This window comes from Phyllostomus hastatus, unplaced genomic scaffold, assembly GCF_019186645.2.
Source record: "Phyllostomus hastatus isolate PE091 unplaced genomic scaffold, TTU_PhHast_1.1 phas_contig_29, whole genome shotgun sequence".
In the NCBI taxonomy this organism is placed as follows: domain Eukaryota; kingdom Metazoa; phylum Chordata; class Mammalia; order Chiroptera; family Phyllostomidae; genus Phyllostomus; species Phyllostomus hastatus.
This window is the reverse complement of record NW_025333835.1, coordinates 532,258-556,254: the sequence shown is the minus strand read 5'-3', so window position 1 is coordinate 556,254 and position 23,997 is coordinate 532,258. Positions and strand designations below refer to the sequence as shown.

General features: G+C 36.2%; 1 protein-coding gene across 1 annotated transcript in view; it reads left to right on the top strand.

Moving 5' to 3' along the window:
• RB1 (RB transcriptional corepressor 1) overlaps window positions 1–23,997 on the top strand; it is a 283,425-nt gene that overhangs the window by 48,298 nt on the left and 211,130 nt on the right. Inside the window, exons 3-4 of the mRNA XM_045838956.1 lie at window positions 18,109–18,224; window positions 21,477–21,596. Of these exons, the coding sequence (XP_045694912.1) occupies window positions 18,109–18,224; window positions 21,477–21,596 (236 nt within the window). The remainder of the gene's footprint in view (window positions 1–18,108; window positions 18,225–21,476; window positions 21,597–23,997) is intronic.

Here is a 23,997-nt window from a genome sequence, read left to right as displayed (position 1 = left end):
TTCTTTCTTCACTGTCTAATAGTTTCCAGAGTACAGTTCTTTGACTTTCTTGGTTAAATTTAATCCTAGGTCTTTTTTTCTTTTTGATGTAGTTGTAAATGGGATTGTTTTCTTCATTTCTCCTTCTGATTGTTAATTAGTAGTGTATAGGAATGTGACATGTTTCTGAATATTAATTTTGTATCCTACTTTACTGAATTCTTTTATTCTGTTAATTTTTTGGTGTGTTCTTTTGGTTTTCTGTTTATATTGTAGTATCATATCATCTGTAAATAGTGATAGTTTTACTTTTTTCTTTTCTATGAAAGACAGATTTTTTTGAAGGCTGAGAGAATAGCTTCAGTAGAATAGTGCTTGTGTAGTGAGAGTATATGTTCAGTGAATGCAGTATGTGTGTACTGTGAGACTATATGTGGTGTGTGTGTATGTATGAATGGTGAGAAGAGTAAAAGGTTTGTATATGTAGTGAGGACAGTAGCTTGATAATGTCTGGGGATGGAGAAAACATTTTTTTTTGTTCAGTTATACTTGTCTCAACTTTTCTTCCTATTTTTAAAGTGAGTCAAGCTTATTTGTGACCAAAGGTAAAAACCTTAGAAATACAACTGTTAAGAGAAATTATGAAAGACAGATAGTCAGGAATTAATAAACTAGGTCTTGAAGGAGATGAGAGGCAGTGTGATCCAAAGTGGGAGGAAAGGAGGGACTAGTGTTGTTAATTTGACAGTTGAGGAGAATGTCTTATTTGTCAATCAGAAGAGACGAGAAACTTAGGTTGAAGATGCAGAGACATTTTGAGGAAGAATGGAAGATACAGTAATTAGAAATTATTTGATGTCAAGAAGAATGTTGAGGCTTTAGTTACTGTGATTCTTTTTCTTTTCTTTTAGTTTTAATTTTTTAATTGTTGTTCAATTACAGTTGTCCCAATTACAGTTTTTCCCCATTGCTCTTCCCTGCTCAGCCTACCCCTACAATCAATCCCCACCCTCTTGTCCATGGGTCCTTTACACATATTCCTTGACTAGACCCTTCCCCTTCTTTCCACTGATATCCCCACCCCTTCTCTGGCCACTGTCAGTTTTTTCCTATTTCCATGTCTCTAGTTCTATTTTGTTCATTTAGTTCCACTTATAGGTGAGTTCATATGGTATTTGTCTTTTACTGCCTGGCTTATTTCACCTAGCATAATACTCTCCACACTGATCCAAGCTGTCATGATGGGTAGGAGTTCCTTCTTTCTTTCTTTGTATCCTATTGTGTATATGTACCACAGTTTTTTGATTCATTCATTTACTGATGGGCACTTAGGCTGTTTTCAGCAATTTGCTATTGTGAACTGAGCTGTTATGAACAGTGGGGTGCATAGGTTCTTTTGAATTGGTATTCAAGATTCTTAGGGGATAATCCCAGCAGTGGGATCACTGGATGAAAAGGCAGTTCCATTTTTAGTTTTTGGAGGAAATTCCATACTGTTATCCACAGTGGCTACACCAGTCCGCATTCCCACCAATAGTGTACTATGGTTCCCTTTTCTCCATATCATTGCCAGGACTTGTTGTTTGTTGACTGGTTAACGAAGGACATTCTGACAAGTGCGAAGTGGTATCTCACTGTGGTTTTAATTTGCTTCTCTCTGATGGATAGCGATGCTGAGTATCCTTTCATATGTCTCTGGGCCCTCTGTGGGTCATCCTTGAGAAGTGTCCATTCAGGTCCTTTGCCCATTTTTTAATTGGATGTTTGTCTTCCTGGTGTTCAGTCATAGGGGTTCTTTATATATTTAGGAGATTAAATTCTTGTCCAAGGTATCATTGGAAAATGTGTTTTCCCATAAGGTTGCTCCCCTACTCATTTTCCTGATATTTTCTTTAGTTGGGAAGAAACTTTTTAATTTGATGTAGGTCCATTTGTTTATCCTTTCTTTTATGTTCCTTGCCCTAGGAGATATATTGGCAAAAATATTGCTGTGGGAGGTATCTGAAGTTTTTCTGCATACATTTTCCTCTAGGAGTTTTATGGTGTCACAACTTATGTTTAAGTCATTTATCCATCTGCAGTTTCTTTTGGTGTGTGGTGTAAGTTGGTGGTCTACTTTCATTTTTTTGTATGAACCTGTCCAGTTCTCCCAACACCATTTATTGAAGTGGCTATTTTTACTCCATTTTATGTTCCTGCCCACTTTGTCAAATATTAAATTTTTTTTTATTTTTATTTCAATTGTTGTTCAAGTACGGTTTTCTGCCATGTACCCCCATCACAGGCCAATACCCCAACCTTCCCCACCTCCCTCCTGTTCCACCCTGCCCCGTTATTGTCCACGTGTCCTTTATATTTATTGCTGCAAACCGTTCACCCTTTTCCCCTGAAATTCCCTCCCCTCTCCCCTCTGGTCACTGTCAGCCTGTTCTCTATTTTGGTGTCTTTGGTTATATTTTGCTTGTTTCTTTGTTTTGTTGTTTAGGTTCCTGTTAAAGGTGAGATCATTTGGTATTTGTCTTTCATTGCCTGGCTTATTTCACTTAGCATAATGTTTTCCAGTTTCATCCATGCTGTTGCAAAGCTTAGGAGCTCCTTCTTTCTTTCTGCTGCATAGAATTCCATTGTGTAAATGTACCATAGATTTTTTGATTTACTCATTTACTGATGGGCACCTAGGTTGCTTCCAGCACTTGGCTATTGTAAATTGTGCTGCTATGAACATTGGGGTGCATAGGTTCTTTTGGATTGGTGTTTCAGGGTTCTTAGGATATAATCCTAGAAGTGGAATTGCCAGGTCAAAAGGCAGATCCATTTTTAGTTTTCTGAGAAAATTCCATGCTGTTTTCCATAGTGGTTGTACCAGTCTGCATTCCCACTAACAGTGCACTAGGGTCCCCTTTTCTCCACAGCCTTTCCAACACTTGTTGTTTGTTGCTTTGTTTATGATGGCCATTCTGATTGGTGTGAGGTGGTATCTCATTGTGGTTTTAATTTGCATCTCTCTGATGGCTAGCAATATTGAGCATCTTTTCATGTGTCTCTGGACCCTCTATAGGTCCTCCTTGGAGAAGTGTCTGTTCAGGTCCTTTGCCCATTTTTTAATTGGGTTGCTTGTCTTAGAGTAGAGTTATATGAGTTCTTTATATATTTTGGAGATTAAACCTGTGTCTGAGGTATCATTGGCAAATATGTTTTCCCATACAGTTGGTTCTCTTTTTATTTTAATACTGTTTTCTTTAGCCCTGCAGAAGCTTTTTGTTTCGATGAGGTCCCATTTGTTTATTCTTTCCTTTATGTCCCTTGCTGTAAGGGACATATCAGTGAAAGTACTGCTGCGTGAAATATCTGAGATTTTCCTGCCTGTGTTCTCCTCTAGGGCTTTAATGGTGTCACAGTTTATATTTAAATCTTTTATCCACCTTGAATTTATTTTTGTGTGTGGTGTAAATTGGTGCTCAAGTTTCATTTTTTTGCATGTAGGTGTCCTGTTCTCCCAACACCATTTGTTGAAGAGGCTATTTTTACTCCATTTTATGTTGCTTCCCCCTTTGTTAAATATTAATTGACTGTAGAGACTTGGGTTTATTTCTGGGCTCTCTGTTCTGTTCCGTTGGTCCATGTGCCTGTTTTTATGCCAGTACTGTTACAGGGTGCAGCCAAGAGGGGGGACCCCAAATGGGCATTTGAAATGGGGTCCAGAACTTAAGGTGTCCAGGAGATTTTAAGATGTCTCCATACTCCCACCCAGGGTGTGGGTTGGGGGAAGGGATAAATGGAGCAGGGCCATTGAGAGCTGTTTTGCATAGCAACAGCCTTGCAGCCACCCTCTGGCGTGGTCATTTAACATATCTATAGCCTTTGGCTGGTTGTATGGATATGTTAAATAGCTGTGATCATCTCCGAGCCAGGGGAATGGAAGTAACTTCCCCACCAAGACGTGACTGGGGGCAGATCCCCCAAGCTACAGCGCCTGCGTGGGAGCTCAGAGAAGATTGGCTCCAGGACATGGGGCCACACCTGCCCAGACTCAAGATGGCAGCCCAGTAAAGCTGGAAGGATACGAGTTCTGGCATGTGAAGCCGAGTGTGGGAGGAGTCGGAAATGAGACTGCAGAGGAAGATTGGCCGCGGGGATTTAAAACCCAGACTTGGCGGCCATGAGAAGGAGAACCACGCGGCTTTGGCAGAGTGAGGACTCTCCCTTCCCGCAGCCATAGGAGAGGGAACCACATGGCTTTGGCAGAGTGGGGACTCTCCCCTTCCCCCAGCCCTGAGAGAGAGAACTATGCGTCTTTAACAGAGTGGAGAACCATGTGCAGCCCTGAGAAGGAGAGCCATGTGCAGCACTGAGGAGGTGAACCATGTGCAGCCTTGAGAGGGAGAGAACCATGCGCAGCCCTGAGAGAGAGAGAACCACGCGGCTTTGACAGAGTGGGGACTCTCCCCTTCCCGCAGCCCTGAAAAAGAGAACCATGCTGCTTTAAGAAAGAGAACCACGCGGCTTTGACGGAGTGGAGACTCCTGCATCCCAGAGAGAACCGTGCTGCTTTAGGAGAGAGAACCACGCGGCCTGGACAGAGTGGGCACTCTCCCCTTCCCGCAGCCCTGAGAGGGAGAACCACGAGGCCTGGACAGAGTGGGGACCCCCACAGCTTTAGAAGGGGAACCACCACCTGGTTTTAGCAGAGATCCTGGCGACTCAGCCGAGGGTGCCGGGAACCCAGGGAGGTCTCCCAGTCGAGATGGAGGACTAAGAACCAGAGGATTTCCTGAGCCATGGACTTCGTTTTCCTTTCCTGAGATACGGTACTCTGGACTGGGCAAAGGGGGAAGGAAGGAAGGACTGTGACTGTGTTTGTGGGTGTTTTAAGGGACTTTGGGATTTTGATGAAGACATTAGGTCACTACTTTAAGTTTGTATAGCATTAAATAAACATTTCCTTTCCTTTTCACGAATCTCTGGCATTGAGAGATGTCTTTCCTCTGGCGGCGGACATGACGGACCTGGGGGCCTTTTAAATAATAATATATTGTCCCAGTCCCCTCTTGTTGTGTTCTGTAACAGTACCAGGCTGTTTTGGTTACAGTGGCCTTGTAATACAGTTGGTATCAGGTATTGTGATCCCTCCTACTTTGCTTTTCTTTCTCAAAATTGCAGCAGCTATTTGGGGTCGTTTGTGGTTCCATATAAATATTTAAAGTATTTGTTCTATGTCTGTGAAATATGCTATTGGTACTTTAATAGGTATTGCATTGAATGTGTACATTACTTTGGGTAGTATGGACATTTTGATGGTGTTAATTCTTCCAATCCATGAACATGGTATATGTTTCCATTTGTTTGTGTCTTCTTTGATTTCTTTCTTCACTGTTGTGTAATTTTCTAAATAGAGGACTTTTACCTGTTTGGTAAGATTGATTCCTAGGTATTTTATTTTTTTCTTTGCTATATCAAATGGGATTTTTTTCTTGATTTTGGCCTCTTTTGTTTCATTGTTGGTGTCTAAAAATGCCTTTGATTTCTGGATATTGATTTGGTATCCTGCTGTTTTGCCAAATTTATTTATTAGGTCAAGCTGTTTTTTGGTAGAGTCTATAGGATTTTCTATGTACACTATCATGTCATCTGCAAACAGTGACAGTGTTTTTTCCTCCTTTCTGATTTGGATGCCTTTTATTTCCTTTTCTTGTCTGATTGCTGTGGCTAAAACTTCCAATACTGTGTTGAATAGAAGTGGTGAAAATGGACAACCTTTTCTTGTTCCTGATCTTAGTGGAAAAGATTTTAGTTTGTGCCCATTGAGTATGATGTTGGCTGTAGTTCTCTCATATATGACCTTTATTATGTTGAGGAATGTTCCCCCTATTCCCACTTTCCTGAGTGCTTTTATCATTAATGGGTGCTGTACCTTATCAAATGCTTTTTCTACATCTATTGATATGATCATGTGGTTTTTGTCTTTGCCTTTGTTTATGTGATGTATTACATTTACTGATTTGCAAATATTGTACCATCCTTGCATCCCTGGGATGAATCCCACTTGGTCATTGTGTGTGATCTTTTTAATGTATTGTTGGATGCGGTTTGCCAGCATTTTGTTGAGGATATTTATGTCTGTGTTCATCTGTGATATTGGCCTCAAGTTTTCTTCCTTTGTTGTGTTTTTATGTGGTTTTGGGATTAAGATGATGCTGGCTTCATACAAAGAGTTTGGGAGTCTTCCCTCATTTTCAATTTTTTGGAATAGTCTATGAAGGATAGGGGTCATCTGTAGCTCTTCTTTAAATGCTTTGTAGAATTCTACTGTGAAACCATCTGGTCCAGGGCTTTTGTGTGTTGAGACTTTTTTGATTGCTGCTTCAATTTCATTTGCTGTCATTGTTCTGTTCAGGCTTTCTGCTTCTCTTCATATCGTTTTGGAAGATTAAGTTTTTCTAGAAATTTGTCTATTTCATGTAGGTTTTCAAATTTCTTGGCATACAGTTGTTCATAGTGATTACTTACAATCCTTTGTATTTCTGTGGTATCAGTTGTAATCTCTCCTCTTTCATTTCTTATTGTGTTTATTTGGGTCCTGTCTCTTTTTTTCTTGATGAGCCTGAATAAAAGGTTGTTGATTTCATTTATCTTTTCTAAAAACCAGCTCCTGGATTCATTGATTCTTAGAATTGTGCTTCTAGTCTCTATATCATTTAATTCTGCTCTGATCTTAGTTATTTCCTTCCTTCTGCTTGCTATGGGCTGTCTTTGTTGTTGTTCCTCAAGTTCTTTTAGGTGTAGGGTTAGGGCGTTTGTTTGGAATATTTCTATCTTTTTAGGTAGGCCTGTATCGCTATGAACTTCCCTCTCAGGACTGCCTTGGCTGTGTGCCATAAGTTTTGGGTTGTTGTGATTTCATTTTCATTTAAATCCAGAAACTTTTTAATATGTTCCCTAATCTCATTTTTGACCCATTCATTGTTTAATAGCATGCTCTTCAAGTTGCATGATTTTGAGTGTTTTTGGTTTTTTCTCTTGGGATTGTTTTCTAGTATCATTCCCTTGTGGTCAGAGAAAATGCTTGGTATGATTCCAATTTTCTTGAATTTCTTGAGGTTTGTTTTGCATCCTGTCATGTGCTGTATCTTTGAAAATGTTCCATGTGCATTTGAAAAGCATGTGTATTTAGCTTCTTTGTGATGGAGGGCTCTATATATATCAGTTAAGTCCATTTGATATAGGGCATTGTTCAGTGCCAAAATATCTTTGTTGATATTTTGTTTAGAAGATCTGTCCATATTTTACAGTGGGGTGTTATAATCACCTACTAGAATTGTGTTGCTGTCAATATCTTTGTTGAAGTCCTCTAAGATTTTCTTTATGTATTTGGGTGGTACTATGTTGGGTGCATATATATTTAAAATGTTTATGTCTTCTTGGTGGATTTTTCCCTTGAGTATTATGAAGTGACCTTCTGGGTCTTTCTTTATGGCCAGTTTTGAAGTCTATTTTGTCTGATATGAGTATTCCTATGCTGGCTTTTTTTTTTTCCTGTCTGTTTGTTTGGAAAATTTGTTTCTAGCCCTTTACTTTCAGTCTGTGTAGGTCTTTTGTTCTTAAGTGGGTCTCATTTAGGCAGCATATGTGTGAGTCATGCTTCCTTATCCATTCAGCTTCTGTGTCTTTTGATTGGAGCATTTAATCCATTTACATTTAAGGTTATTATTGATAGATATTTATGCACCATTTTTTATAGCTGTGTTCCTCTTTTTCTCTTTGTTTTCCTTCCTTTCCTTAAAGCAGTCTCTTTGGCATCTCTTCTAGAGGTGGTTTGGTGGATGTATATTCTTTTAGATTTCTTTTGTCTGGGAATCTCCTTAATGGCCATCTATCTTGATTGAGAGCCTTACTGGGTAAAATATCCTTGGTTGCAGACCTCTGGTTCTGATTACTTGGAATACTTCTTGCCATTCTCTTCTGGCTTGGAGCATTTCCATTGAGAAGTCAGCTGCTTTTCTTATTTGGGCTCCCTTGTATGTTACTTCTTGTTTCTCCTTTTCTGCCTTTAAGGTTTTCTCTTTGTCTTGGAATATTGCCATTTTAATGATGATGTATCTTGAAATGGGCCTCTTTAGGTTCCTGTTGATTGGTACTCTCTGTGTTTCCTAGATTTGTGTGACTTTTTCTCTCATCAAATTAGGGAAGTTTTCCATCATTACTTTTTCAAACAGGTTTACCTTCCCTTACTCTTCTTTTCTCCTTCTGGTGTCCCTATTATACGGATATTATTACTTTCATGTTGTCCTGCATTCCCCTTAATCCCTCTTAATTCTTTCTGAGTATCTTTTCCTTTTCTTGCCCTTTCTGGGTGTTTTTTTCTACTTTGTCCTCTAGGTCGCTGATTCAGTCTTGTGCTTCATTGATCCCGCTATTGATTCCTTCTACTGTGTTCTTCAGTTCAGAAATTGTATTCTTCATTGCCTGTTGGTCCTTGTTGATAGTTTCTATTTCCTTTTTCATGTTGATATAGTTTGCAGTGAGTTTATTGTAGTTTCCCTGTAGTTTCTGGTAGCTCATCATGAGGTCATTTGAGCTTCCTGACAATCATTGCTTTGAACTTAGTATGTAATAGTTGAGTTTTTTCTATTTCATTTAGCATTCTTTCTGAGGCTTCCTCCTTTCCCTTTATTTTGGGATTGTTTCTTTGTCTTCCTATTGTTTGTGATACCCCCCCTTTTTTTTTAGCCTCTGCTTCTTAAATTGATCTGTTCTGGCTCCCTGGGTTTATGGTGTGACCCTCTGTGGTAGAATACCTGTGACATTCAGTGGTGCAGTGTCCTTACTCGGTGGAGCTCGCTGGTCTTGAGCTGTCATTTATGTTGGCTCTCTGTATGTCTTTGGGTTTTGATTTTTGTTTTGTCTTTCTTTGTTGGGTCCTTTCCTCCAGGTGGTTAACTGAGGGTCACTCGGACCACCACATCTTGTATTCTGTTATGCAGGTGTGGACACATTGTGTTGAAGCTGATTATTCTGTGTGCACAAGGTTTTGAGGCTTCTCTCTCACTCTTGTTCAGTTGTTCCTTGTGGGTAATTTCTCCCCCATTTAGTTGTATTTCCAGATTGGTCCTGGATTGAGCTTAGAGTGACTTCCACTCCCTCTTTCACCTTCTTCCATTGTTATCTGTTGGTGGTTCCTTTGTTGATGTGTTTCCTCTTCCAGCAGGTGTACTGGTTTTCACCGCTCTCACCTTGCAAACTCTCTGGAGTAGCAAAGTGAAATTTGTCCCACTCTCTATGTTGTTTGGATGACCCCTGTTTGGGTCTAACTCTGGTCTTTTCTCCACTGCAGGTATTATTATATCACCTGTGAGAAAGGAAAGATTTTAAAAAAGGGGGAGGATGGAATGGAGAAGGACTAAAGAAAGAAAGGCAGGAGGGAAGGAAGAAGGAGAAAAGAAAAAAGAGAAAAAAAGAGTGAGAAAAGGAAAGCAAGAAGGAATTTAAGAAATAAAGGAAGGGAGAAAGAATAAAAAAGGAAAGGAAGGGAGAAGGAGTGGGAAAAAAAAAGAAAGAAGGACAGAAAGGAAGAAGGAATTGAAAAAAAAAAAAGCCTTCTGCTGGCTTTAAACTGGTCACACCAGTTCTGCTGCTGGTCTTTCTGGCTCTGTCAGGGTGAGGAGGGATTGGTTTTGCTTTTTTTTCTTCCTGAGTTGTACTCTTTGCTGTCATCCAGCCTCCAGCCCAGGCCCTCAGTTCCCTTCTGCACCCAGCCTAGTCCTTTAGTCCACCAGTTTCGCTGTCCTTGAGGTGCACCAATTAGAGGCAACTCATACCACCTTCTTGCTCTTTGCTGTCCTAGATGCTAGGGACTCTCAGCACCCCTTCTGGGTAGTTCAGCCCCCCACTGAGTCAAGGCTTTCTGGGGACTGCACCTCCCCTCTATGGGGTTTTTTTTACCTTCCTCTTAGAGAGCCAGTTGGCTCTACAGGGCTGTGGGTACAGGGGCCAGGTTGGGGGTGCTCTATCCCTGGTTTCTTGGGTGTGAGCACAGACAGGCAGCTGCAGACCTTGGACTGGGTGTGCGCTATCCCCAGTGCTTTTGGCGTGGGCTCAGCCTGGTAGCTGCCGGGGCCGTGGACCAGGTAGGCAGTGTCCCAGTGCTTCTGGAGTGAGAGCAGGCAGGCCTCCCTCGGCCATGGATTGGGTGTGCACCAACCCAGGACTGTGGGGGTAGGGGTGCAGGAGGCGGGTGGCTACTGCAGGGAATTCCCAAACAGCCATGGATCACCACTCTCACCTTGCAAACTCTCTTGTTCCTTTTTTACTTTCTTCTTTTTGAAAAATTCCTCCTATGCAATCCCCCCTCACCTCACCCCCGCAAACAAGCACCTGGCCTCTCACACAGCCCAGCCTGGCTCTCTCCCAAGAATCTTGCAGCAGACCTGGTGGGTGCAGGCACCCTGGTTCCCACACTGGTCCCAGGGACCTTATTGTCTTTAAGCACTGCCCTTACCATCTGAGTTTTCAATGTCTTCTATAATTTTTGGTCTTCAATCTTTATATATTTTGGAATACTGTTAGCTGTTCACTCTTTTCCTCAGAAGATCGGCTAGTTTTTTTCACCCTGGGGGAGGTGGACTTGGCATGTCCAATATTGATTGACCATAGAACAATGGATATATTTCTGGGCTCTCTATTCTGTTCTATTGATCTATGTTTCTGCTCTTACGCCATAGTAGACTGTTTTGATTACAGTGTCTTTGTAATTTAGTTTGATGTCAGGTATTGTTATCCCTCTTACTTTGTTCTTCTTTCTCAAAATTGCTGAGGCTATTCAGGGCCAATTCAGGGAATTTTATAGTTCCATATAAATTTTGAAATATTCTATATCTGTGAAATATGCCTTTGGTATTTTAATAGGGATTACATTGAATTTGTAGATTGCTTTGGGTAGTATGGTCACTCTAATTATGCTAATTTCTCCAATCCATGAACATGGTATATGCTTCCGTTTATTTGTATCTTCCTTAATTTCTTTCTTCAGTGTTGTGTGGTTTTCTGAGTTCAATTCTTTTACCTCCTTGGTTGTTTATTCCCATGTACTGTGTTTTTCTTGTTGCTATAGTAAATGTGATTTATTTTCCTTGTTTCTGTTTCCACTATTTCATTGTTGGTGTAGATCAGTTTCTGAATATTGATTTTGCATCTTGCTCTCTCACCAGATTCACTACTTGACCTAATTTTGGTGGAGCCTGTAGGGTTTTCTGTGTACACTGTCATATTATCTGCAAATAATAACAGTTTTACTTCTTCCTTTCCAATTTGGATACCTTGTATTTCTTTTCTTTGTCTGATCTCTGTGACTAGAACTTCCAAATACTACGTTGAGTAGAAGTGGTGAAAGCAGACAACCTTGTCCTGCTTTTGATCTTAGGGGGGAAACTTCTCAATAAAATAAAGATCAAGAGTACAGGATAGTACAATAGTTGAGTACAGAATTCTTGGTGCTGTAATGAGGTTAAGGATTTCAGTAGTGAACACGTTAGGAACATCATCATAGAAATGTAATAAGGAATTATTTTAAAGACATAGAACCATAAATTTTCTAGTATTTAATTTCTTATCTGAACACTGAGAGGTGATTCAGATGACCCTTTGAATAAACTGAATAAAAAAGAACAAAACATATAAAGCTGTATTGTAGGTGAAAGAAAGATAAGTATTTCAATGCAACAGAACAGAAAATCCATAAATATTAGAATTCATATGTGTATAGTAAGTCTTTGCACACAGAGATGCAAAAGCAATTCAATGAGGGACGTTCATTCCTTTCAGCAACCGATGCAGAAGCAATTGGACATCTATATGCAAAAAATGAACTTCCGTCCCTGCGTCACACTATTTATAAAAATTAACTGAAATGAATTATAAAACTAAGGTTGTGGAAGATGACACAGGAGGAAATCTTTGTGGCCTTGGGCCACACAGAGATTTCATAGATAATACAACTGAAAGTGTGATACAGAAAGGAAATTAGTAAAGTGACCTTCATCACAATTAAAAACTTAAGCTCTTTGAAATATCCTGTTTAAGAAAATGAAAAGCCACAGACTGAATGAAAAGTTTTGCAAAACACATATCTGTTAAAGGATTGGAGTCTAGAATATATAAATAACTCTTACAATTTAATAAAATGAATAGAAAATTGGCCAGATTTAAAAAGACACTTCACCAAAGAAGAGATATGGATGTTCAGTGAGATTTGAAAATGTACTCAATGTCATTAGTCTTTGGGAAAATGTACAACTACACACCTACTAGAATAGCGAAGAAAACAAAAACGAAGTGCTGGTGAGGATACGAAGCAACTGGTACTCTTCATTTGTTGCTGGTGGGAATAAAAATGGCGAAGCTACACTGGAAAACAGTTTTGTGAGTTTCTTTTTTTTAAATATATTTTGTTGATTATGCTATTGCAATAGTCCCATTTTTTTCTCCCTTCTATTCCCCTCCATCCTGTATCTGCCTTCCCACCAGCATTCTTCCACCTTCATTCATATCCATGGGTCATACATGTAAGTTCTTTGGCTTCTACATTTTCTATACTGTTCTTGACCTCCCCCTGCCTATTTTGTACCTACCATTTATGCTTCTTATTCTCTGTACATTTTCTCCCATTGCTTGCCCTCCTCCTCCCTGCTGATAACCCTCCATGTGATCTCTTTTTCTCTGACTCTGTTCCTGTTCTAGTTGTTTGCTTAGTTCGTTTTTGTTTTTTTCAGTTGTTGATAGTTGTGAGTTTGTTGTCATTTTACTGTTCATATTTTTTATCTTTTTCTTAGATAAATCCCTTTAACATTTCATATAATAAGGGCTTGGTGATGAATACCTTTAACTTGACCTTATCTGGGAAGCACTTTATCTGTCTTTCCATTCTAAATGATAGCTTTGATAGATAGAGTAATCTTGGATGTAGGCTCTTGGCCTTTCATGACTTCGAATACTTTTTTCCAGCTCCTTCTTGCCTGTAAGGTTTTTTGTTTTTTGTTTTTTTTTTTAAGAAATCAGCTGATAGACTTATGGGAACCCCTTTGTGGGTAACTGTCTCCTTTTCTCTCTTGATGCTTTTAAGATTCTCTCCTTATCTCTAATCTTGGCTAATGTAATTATGATGTGCCTTGTTGTGTGCTTCCTTGGGTCCAATTTCTTTGGGACTCTCTCTCTGAGCTTCCTGGAGTTCCTAGAAGTGTATTTCCTTTGCCAGGTTGGGGAAGTTTTCCTACATTATTGTTCAAATATGTTTTCAATTTCTTGCTCTTTCTCTTCTCCTTCTGGCACCCCTATGATTTGGATGTTGGAATGGTTAAAGTTGTCCTGGAGGTTCCTGAGCCTCTGCTCATTTTTTTTGAACTCTTGTTTTTTCATTCTGTTCTGATTGAATGTGTATTTCTTCCTTTTCCAAACTGTTAGATATGAGTTCTGGTTTCCTACCCATCACTGTTGTTTCCCTGTATGTATTCCTTTATTTCACTTTGTATAGCCTTCACATTTTCCTCTATTTTTCAACTATACTCAACCATTTCTGTGAGTATCCAGTTTACCAATTTTTTAAAGTCTGCATCTGATAGGTTGCTATCTCTTCATTGCTTAGTTGTATGTTTTCTGGAGCTTTGATCTGTTTTTTCGTTTGGGCCATATTTTTTGTCTTGGGGCACCTTTTAGGTTTTAAGGGGTGGGACCTTAGGTATTCACCAGGGCAGCAACCTATGTCCCTGTGTTGTGGCACTATATGTGGGGGAGGGTTCTGAGACGGAACAATGCTGCTTGCTCAGCTCAGCTGTCTTGCAGTCACTTCTTCCACTACCTATAAGCAAATTGAGCTGTTCTGGTGCTGATTCCCGGTGGGTGGGCTTCTGTATGTTCTAGGACCCTGTGGGTCTCTCCAGTGAACTCCTGTGAGGCTGGGAGTTTCTGCTGCTGCCACAACCACCACAGGTTTTTTCAATCAGAGACTTTGAGGCTTCATTTCCCCATGCTGGAACCCTGGGTTGCATGGTCTGTCTTGCTCCCTGGTTTATCCACATGCAAATGGGGAACTGCCTGCTCCACCAGCTGCCACCTTGCCTGCTGGTCCTTCAGCTATCGCCTAGCTGAGAGTCCTCTCCACTCAGGCTGCCTGTCTCTGCCCCTCCGACAGGTCTGGATGAATGTTTCTTCTTTAACTCCTTGGTTGTTGTACTTCTATATAGTTCAGTTTTCTGGTAGTTCTGGTTATTTTTTTGTTTTTAAAATTGTTTTAACTTGTTGTCCTTCTTTTGGTCCAGTGAGCAGATATCTTGGATGGAATACAGTTTGCCAGTTTCTTATAAACTTAACTTACATTTAACATAGAATTTAGCCATTTTCAAACTAGATGTTTGTCCAGGAAAAATGAAATATGCATCTACTTAAAGACCTATAGTTAGTTAATTAGGGTTAGTAACCTTATTTATAACAGTTTATTCAAAAGTTGAAAAGGATACACAAAGTATGGCATATAATGGAGTACTACAATTAAATAATGGAGTACAACAATTAAAATGAATAAATGTTAATAGATACAACAGTATGGTGAGTCCATAGAGGCTTTATCATGAGTGAAAGAAGGCAGATTAAAAAGGCTATAAACCTTTTAGATACACAAAAATATTTCCTGGTGAGTGGGTTATCCCGTTTTATAACATTGAACTCATTTGTAATCTGGTTTTCTTTAAAGAACTAAGTTAAATAGATAACTAAAATATAACTAAATATAACTAAAATATTATTTAATGGTCTCAGGTTTAGAAGAAATATTTAGTTTTCTTCTCTAGAAACAATTTTGTTGTATTGCGACAGCTGTCATATCAACATGCATTTAAAAAACATCAAAATTGGTGAATTTTTGTGTAGTCATTTTAATATTGAAGGTGGAAGAAAATAAGCAACATTTTCAGCATATTGTACTTTGTTATTTCAAGAAAGGTAAAAATGCAACTGACATGCAAAAAGGATTTGTGTAGTGTATGGAGAAAGTTCTGTGACTGATTGAACATGTCAAAAGTAGCTTGGGAAGTTTATTGCTGGTGATTTCTCTCTGGATGATGCTTCACAGTCAGGTAGATCAGTTGAAGTTGATAGCAATCAAATTGAGTCATTAATTGAGAATGATCAGCATTATACCATGCAGGAGATAGCTGACATATTCAAAATATCCAAATCAGCATTGAAAATTATTTGCACCAGCTTGGTTATGTTAATGGCTTTGATGTTTGGGTTTCACATACATTCAGTGAGAAAAACTATCTTGACCATATGTCCACATATGATTCTCTACTTAAATGTAGCAACAGGTGATGAAAAGTGGATAATTTATAATAATGTAGAAGAGAAGAGATCATATGGCAAGTAAATGAACCACCACCAAACATACCAAAGGCCAGTCTTCACCCAAAGAAGGTGATGTTGTGTATATGGTGGGATTGGAAGGGAGTCCTTTATTATTAGCTCCTTCTGGAAAACCAAATGATTAATTCCAACAAGCACTGCTCCTAATTAGACCAACCGAAATCAGTGTCCAGAATTAGTCAACAGAAAACGCATAATCTTCCATCAGGATAATGCAAGACTGCATGTTTCTTTGTTGGCCAGGCAAAAACTGTTAGTGCTTGTCTGGGAAGTTCTAATTCATCTGCCGTATTCACCAGACATTGCATTTTGGGATTTCCATTTATTTTAGTCTTTTCAAAATTCTCTTAATGGAAAAAAATTTAGTTCCCTGGAATACTGCAAAAGGATCCTGGGACACTTCTTTGCTCAAAAAGATAAAAAGTTTTAGGAAGATGGAATTATGAAGTTGCCTGAAAGATGGCAGAAAGTAGTGGAACAAAATGGTGAATATATTGTTCAATAAAGTTATTGGTGAAAATGAAAAATGTGTCTTTTATTATTATTTCAGATGAGTTTGTGTTGAATTATATTGGCTGTATTCTAATAAAATTTGCTGTTTTAAAAAAGTGAATAAAAGAACATTCAATTTTAACAACCAGAGTTACTTTGTTTCCCAACCTTTAAAAGAATTAAAAAAGACTGAAGTTGTTGAAAACAGACATACTGAGAGCACTTAGGTTCAGTAGTCCTTAGGGCAAGGAAGCTAACCAAAAACAACATAAAAAGTAAGCATAAAAATTCAAAAAGTATGGTATTTGGGAGGTAATTTATTACAGAGACAAACTACCTTTTATATCTCAGTAATTTCTGAGAAATTGACCATGTTGTTAGAAACACATACAAATATTGATATTCACTCATTTTATTAAAATATACACTTAGTCATTTTAACAATTAAGCTGTGTATGCATACCTTTATGCTCAGTTTCAGAAATAGTATGCAATATAATTTTAAAATCTAATTTATTGAGGTATAATTTACATATACTGAAATTAACCAATTTTAAATGAATAGTTTAATAAGTTTTGACAAATGTACTTAACCATGTAAGTACTGCCATTTAAGATATAGACATTTTTTATTATTCCAGGAGGTTTTCTCATTCTCCTTTTTATCTGTTCCCCTACACCTATCCCCAAGCAGCCACTAATTTACTTTGTGACATCAAAGGTTAGTTTTGCTTTTTCTAGAATTTTATATGAAATGAATGTACCTATATCCAATGTACAGTATGTGTGCATTTGTGTCTGGCTTCTTTTTCTCAGTGTAATAATTTTGAGATTTGTGTATGTTGTGTTCATTAGTACTTTTTTTATTGTTGAACAGTATTCCATTGTGTAGACATACTGCAATTTATCTATTCACCTGTTTCTAGATATTGAATTATTTCCAATTTTTGGTTTTTATGAATGAAGCTGCTGTTAATATTTTTGTACAAGTTTTCATTTCTCTTGTGTATAAATATCTACAAGTAGAATTGCTAAATGTTATGGAAGTATAAATTTAACTTAATTTTTTAAATATAAAAAGCATATTTAAAGTATAAACATAAACATATTTAATTTTTTAAAGATAAAAGTATATATTTAACTTTTTAAGGACTTGCTAAACTTGTTTCCCAAAATGGTTTTACCATTTTATGTCTTCACCAGCAATATTTGAGCGTTCCGTTGTTTTGTATCTCCATCAACCACTGATGATGTCAGTCCTTTTAATTTAAACATTCTAGTCAATGTATAGTTGTAATATAAGCTTTAAAATATTATTTCCAAAATAGCTAAAATTAAGGAAAAGTTTAAAATTGAAGACTGATCATCTTTTTATTTTTTATAAATTTGATGATCCAGAACAATTAGTTTCCTAAAGCTTTTATGTAATTGAGATTACAAAACAATATAAAATTGCATCACATACTTTTCAGCTTTATTGTAATCCTCATTTAAGGCTAAGCAAGTAGTTCTAGTTGTTTAAAAGAACATCAGATAATTTGATATTTCTTTTGTTTTCAATTTATTCCAAATTTTACCAACAAAACTGAATATATTTAAACAGTGATATACATTTTTAGGGGGAAAAGTATATATTCTAATGATGAAAAATATTCTGATAATGATAGACATCACTAATTGAGTACTAATTATATGCTAGACATTATGCTAAGTGCTTTATATATATATAATCTCATTTAATTCTTACAAAGTGAAGTATGTATTATTTTCATTTTACAAGAAGGCAGTTATGGCTTTAGAGATATGAATTTCACAATGTTTAAATAACTTGAATCAGTAGATTAATACAAATGAGTGAATTAAAGGGAGGATAATCAAATAAGAAAGTGGGTTTGTTTTTTACGGACTCTAAAATTTTTTACCTTGGCTTTGATGACATTGGATTATTGAAAAATGAAAATATGTACTTCAAAGAACTGAATAACTCCTAAATTTTCCACAGTAAGTTGTAATTTAACTTTTTGATTCTAGTATTTTTTTGCCATACAATATAAAATGTGTTTGTTATTAGTGTAGAATTAAATGCTCTCAAGCATATGCCATCATAAGGATTTAAAAACTATTTTGTTATGCTGAATAAAAATTACATATAACAGAATTTTAACACAGTATTCAATGTGTGAATGATTTAATGAAGTATTTGAATTTTTTCTTTTTGTTTGGTTTCAGGAAAGTTATATTCAGAAGAAAAAGGAACTATGGGGCATCAGTATCTTTATTGCAGCAGTTGAGCTAGATGAAATGCCATTTACTTTTACTGAACTACAGAAAAACATAGAAATCAGGTAAAATTTTTTACATCAGTATTGCCTCTAACATTAAAGAAAATTACATCTGAATGTTCCTCTTAAGCCCTAGGGAATTAGTGAGAAATGTGAAAACTAAATGAAACATAAAGAGGAGTTAGGTCAACTAGTGAAGTATCATTCTGTCTTGGAATCCTTAATGAAAGTATATTTATGCTGTAATTTCCAAAAATTATAGCAGTTTGTGTCCTGGGGAAAATTTTTGTGTCTCTCACTATTTTTAAACTTTCTTAAATGTAGCTGTTGCTAATATGGACAGAAGAAACAAAGATTTATAAAGTAGCCTTATTAAAACCTTAGTAGCATGAGTTATCTTAAAGGAATTTAGTTAAGATTTATTTAACAGTGTTTAATGTAAAAGATGTTATATACTTTTTGAGACTATATTCAGTTAAATATTCATTACAATACTTGTCCTAATAATTACTTAATGTTTGTTTTTGAGCTTATAAGCCTTATAAGAAGAATTAACTAATTTGTTTCCAGTAACTCATGAACTTTATATTGAGAAGCCTTCTGAGACTTCTGATCATTTCATTGGCAGCATGTTTATAAAATGTAACAGTAAATAATTTTACCGAGAAATAATAGTATATATTTCTTCTTGGATAAAGCCATCTACAATTAAATGTAATTGGTATTTTATTTCAATGAGATACATTAAATTGTTGTATTTTTGGTAATACTTTTTCTTACTACCACTATACAGATGTGGAAACATAGGCATTGTATATTCACATTTAACCTATTGCAGTGATTTTCAGCTGGTATGCTGCAAGATTTTTTTATAACATGCAATACCTGACTGTTTAGTCAGGAGCACTCACCTCTTTTCCCTTAGATGGTCAAATAAAAAAAAAAGACACAGCCAACACAATAATAGTCATTCATTGTGAATGAATCAAAATTATACCTATTTTTTGTTAGAATTTTAGTATTTAGTTTATGTGTGCCATGAGATGAAAAGGGTTGAAAATCACTGACCTATTGAATTAGAATTGGTTTACCTCTTAGAGCTTTTATAGTTTATTAAATAAGCTTTATTAAACTTTATTAAATAAAATCTCTAAATCAAAGTAGTTTTATGTAGCTGAAAAGTAATCTAATTATATCAGTAAATTCTTACATTAATTTATTTATTCATTTAGCAAATGTTTTAGTGGCTTCAGAAGACAGGAAAGAGTATGGATGTTTGGGTTAAGAGTTTAAATCTGGGCTCTGTTGTTTTACTTGGAGCAGATTGCTGAGCGTTAGTCTCAAATTCCTCACCTGTGAAGTGAAAATTATTAGCTACTTCAGAGAATTATGGGAATTAAATGCTTATAATGAATAGAGAGGTAAAGTTTATAGTTAAATGCCAAAACACCTTAGACACTGGTGGGGGTCTTGATCTCTTTCCTTCTGTAGCCCTGTCCCCTGTATACCTGCTGTTCCCATACCCCTTCACCCCCACACACACAAAAGGAAAGAAAGAAAACTTAACTGTTAGGCACTATGATACTGTGCTAGGTTCTAATGGCAAGAAATAGTCTCTGACCTCAAGAAACTCAATTCAGTGAGGAAGATAAACAGATGAGTGTAATACACTATAATACAATGTTATATAGCTATTCATAGACTACTAAATAAATATGACAGAGAAATCCTTCTGTCTGTAAAATGGAAGAATTTTCCTGTCAAAGCTTTTCCTATAATTTTTTCCCTGAGTATTTACAGAGCAACCCTGATTTATAAAGTGAGCTGTCATAAATATAGTAATATATTTGGTACAGTTTTTTCTTAGACATTTTGCAGTGTTCTGCTAATTATTCAGGAATGTTGTCTGGACCATTGCTTCTTAAATGTGCTCTGGTAAAGGACTAGGTTTTTTTTTTTTTTATTTCCAATATGTCATGGACTGATATTTTTTTTAAAAATGTAGTATAAATAAAAATGAAAAGTGAAACAAAGATTATATTAGCCATAGGATCAAACTTTTTGTTATAAGATTCAGCAGGTATAAAATTAGTGTCAAATTGACATAAAATGCTTACTCTCAGTTTCCGTACTTATTTATTTGTGGAGTGGTAACAGACAATTTGCAGACAAATATCAATTTATTCTAGAATACGTAGTTATCTACAGAATTATACAAATATCTATGTGTCTTAATTTTGGCTTTTTATGCTAGCCTGCCTGCTTGTGTACCCTTCCTGCCTTTTTCCCTTCAGAGGAGGGCTACAAGAGGAATAGACTGTCATGTAAGCTCACCCTAGAAAAAGGCGGCTTTATAGTAACAATTCAGTTTTCATGGTGCTCCATGGATAGGTATTACCATATATCTCATAAACACTGAAGCTGAGAGTGGTTCTTGAATGAATGCTATTGTAAGGTGGATTTCTTTTTCTCTGGATGTATCTTACATTTGCTCAATTTCTATGTAGCTGTCTGATCATCTATTCCATATAATTTCTACCCTCCTTTATTTGCTTTTCCACATGGCTTGTCATGGCAGCCCTAATCCCTTCTGTATCAAAGGAACTTTTATTCTTTTGGGTTTTGTGCCTTTGCTGATAGCTGAAGCTTTTATTTTTCCAGTTCTCAAGATTAATGTCTGAATGGTCCAGCCTGTTTTTTTTAGAATGAAACCTTTAACTATTTAGTTGCTAGACAACCTATTGATGAGTCTGGTGACTGTCCTTGAGGGCAGTCCAGGATAGGGATTCAGTCTGAACAGGTTAGGATAGTATACCCATGTGGAGGAGCGGGTGGCTTTGGAGATAGAAGATGTTTACACACTGAGAGATTGACTGAATCAGTAAATGAAAGGTAAATGGATCCCAAGCTTTCTCACTGTCAAAGAAGAGTTATAAACACGAACAAGGAAACCTTGGAGTGAACCAATTAGTTTTACGTTAGAATTGGATAAATGAATGTGAACTTATGGTTTTAAAAATACATAGATAGATACAGAAATAAATATGTGTGTATGTGTATAACCCTTTTTAACATTCTTGATGATAAATAGATGTAGGCATAGGTATATAGATATAGGGGTGTAGGTTGAAAATTAATGGATTTTTTTCCTCTTCAAATTCTCAGAAAATAAAAAAAGTAATTTCTTCCAAAGGTTATAATAGTGATTTGTGTAGAGTTGATAATCTTTTGAATTGAAATATCTATGCCTTGAAAATGAAATAAAGTGAATTTTTAAAATTACAATTTACCTTTTTTCTATTCTTTTCTTTGTAGTGTCTACAAATTCTTTGACTTACTAAAAGAAATTGATACCAGTACCAAAGTTGATAATGCTATTGCAAGACTATTGAAGAAGTATAATGTATTATGTGCACTCTATGGCAAATTAGAAAGGTAAAGTAAAAAATTTTATTAGTACTACATCCTGGTTTTTCATGTCATTGGTCATAATTAGATTCCATCTGGGAACTATTATATATTTAGTAAAGTTATCAGATATTGCCCCTTAGAGTTGTCCCATTTTCATTCTTAGCTTTTTAAAAATTTATCCATTGGTAGGCATTCTGAATATTTTCTCCAAAATTGTTTTCCTATCCTTTCATGTTTCCATTTGTTTTATGAAACTTTAAACTTAGTTCCCACTTTGGCGTTCTCTGCCAGAAGACTTCTAGTTCTGAACAGAAGAGTCAACTAAATGTAAATTTTTTCCTAATGGTGTTATCTAATTTAGAAAGAGAAACATATTGTCAATGGGTGGTATGTATAACCTATTCTACCAAGCCATGATTGTATTCCCAGTGGTGGTTTAGAAGACTTTTCATTATTGTTCAACTGGGAGAATGATGAAGTTCAGATAAACTCAGGTTAATTTTTTAATATACTTTTCATCCAGGTCCCCAGTCCTAGTACTGCAGTCCTTAATTTGGCATGCGCCTGGAACTGTGTTCATTTTGGTGCTTATTTCATTGGGTGAAAGGATATGAAAGTTAATGTTTTAGTTAGATAAGTAGTTGTAAGGGGAGTAGGGAAAAAGGGGCATGTTCTTAAATATTTGAGGGAGAATGAATGTGGAGATAGACCTGAAAAGAAACATTTCAGAAGGATACTTCTATTTTTCCTTTTCTTCTTTTTGGTTGGTATGTCAGTAAAACTTCAGAGGTGTGATGGAGAATGAGAAAAGTGGAAAATTCAAAGATTGACTTAGGGCTTTTTGAAGGAATTTTTCTTGCTCCTGTTTTTTAAACTGTAGCATTGGTTGTTATTGTTTTCTTTTGTCTTTCTTGTGTAGAGTAGAAGCTCTTTGCACAGAAAAAGGAGAACATATAAAATATTTTCAATGATTAAAAATGTAAATTAAGTATTTTGCATAAGAAACATGAATTAATTATAGAATACTTGGAAAACACAGAATGACATAAATAAGAAAATATGAATGATGCCAACCTTTAACAATGTAGATAATCAATATTTCTTTCCTTTGAATATTATTTTACATAGAGGGGATCACATCATAAAAATAATTTTTGTCTTACACCTTTCTCCTTTTTTTTTAACCTAACAAGGACTTTCTAAATACTTTTCTGTCCCTCAGATTTGTTTACAAATTTTTATCTCATATTGTGGAACTTATCCTAAGGGCATTATCCTAAGTACAAAAAAGTTCTAGAGATTTTTATCACAACATTATTTATACCACTGAAAAAACTGGAAACCTATTTATGCACAATTGAAGTAAGCAATAAAGTATAATAAATATAATCTAAATATTAAATACTATAAATTAAAATTGAAGAGTAATAACAATATGGAAAAATTCTTCTCATGTTAAATAAATAAAGCAGGGTATACTACTGGGTGAGTCAGAAAGTTTGGAAGATGTTTACCAGCACCCCTGGTCTCTACCCACTAAGCCAGTAGGAGGAGATAGCCAACATAGCTCAAAATATCCAAGTCAATAAAATTATTGGTGAAAGTGAACATGTGTCTTTTATTTTACAGAAAAAAACTAAATGGACTTTTCTTAGCCAACCCAATATAACTATAAAAGGAAGAAATCTAGATACTGATGCATCAAATGAAATGACTAGAAAGAAGTGTCCTAAAGTGTTAATTGAGGCTTTGTATAAATAACTTACATATGTGCTACTGCTATAAAAAATTAGAAAAAAACTCTAAGCAAATATTTAAGAAAAATCTATTCTGTAAAGACTGGTACTTTAAAATCTGGTACCAGCAATAATCATCAGATTCTTTCTAGATAGAGAATTTTGGTGAGAATGATTTGAAGTATAGTCCTGATTTTTTTTCCTGCTGTAGTAATTTTACCTGGATACTTCTAGGTGTTTTGCTCTGCTTTATGAGATTTCTGCTTTTAGAAATCTACTTGGATATTTGTTTGTGTTTTACCTCTTACCTTCATCACCTTCTAGTGATGCATTGTATTTTTGATTCTCTTGGAAACTAAGGGAGAAAAGAAAGTTAGAAAATGGAATATTATTTGGACAGTTCTGAAGTTTTTAGGTTCTTCCTAACTTCCGTTCCCTTTGTTTTTCTTTTAGGCCAGTGTAAATACTGGTTATTGTAGGTTAGTAAACAGGACACAAGGTCAGAATTCACAAAGACTTTTCTTTAAAGTCTAGTATGATGCTTTAACAAAAAAGGGAGGCCCCATTAGAGCTTAATGTTGAAGAGAATGTAGTTTTTTGAGTCATATCTGGAGTCTAATGTAGGCTCCAATGGGTACTGTGTGACCTTGGACAGGTGAATTATCTAACTTCAGTGCTTAGTTTTCTAA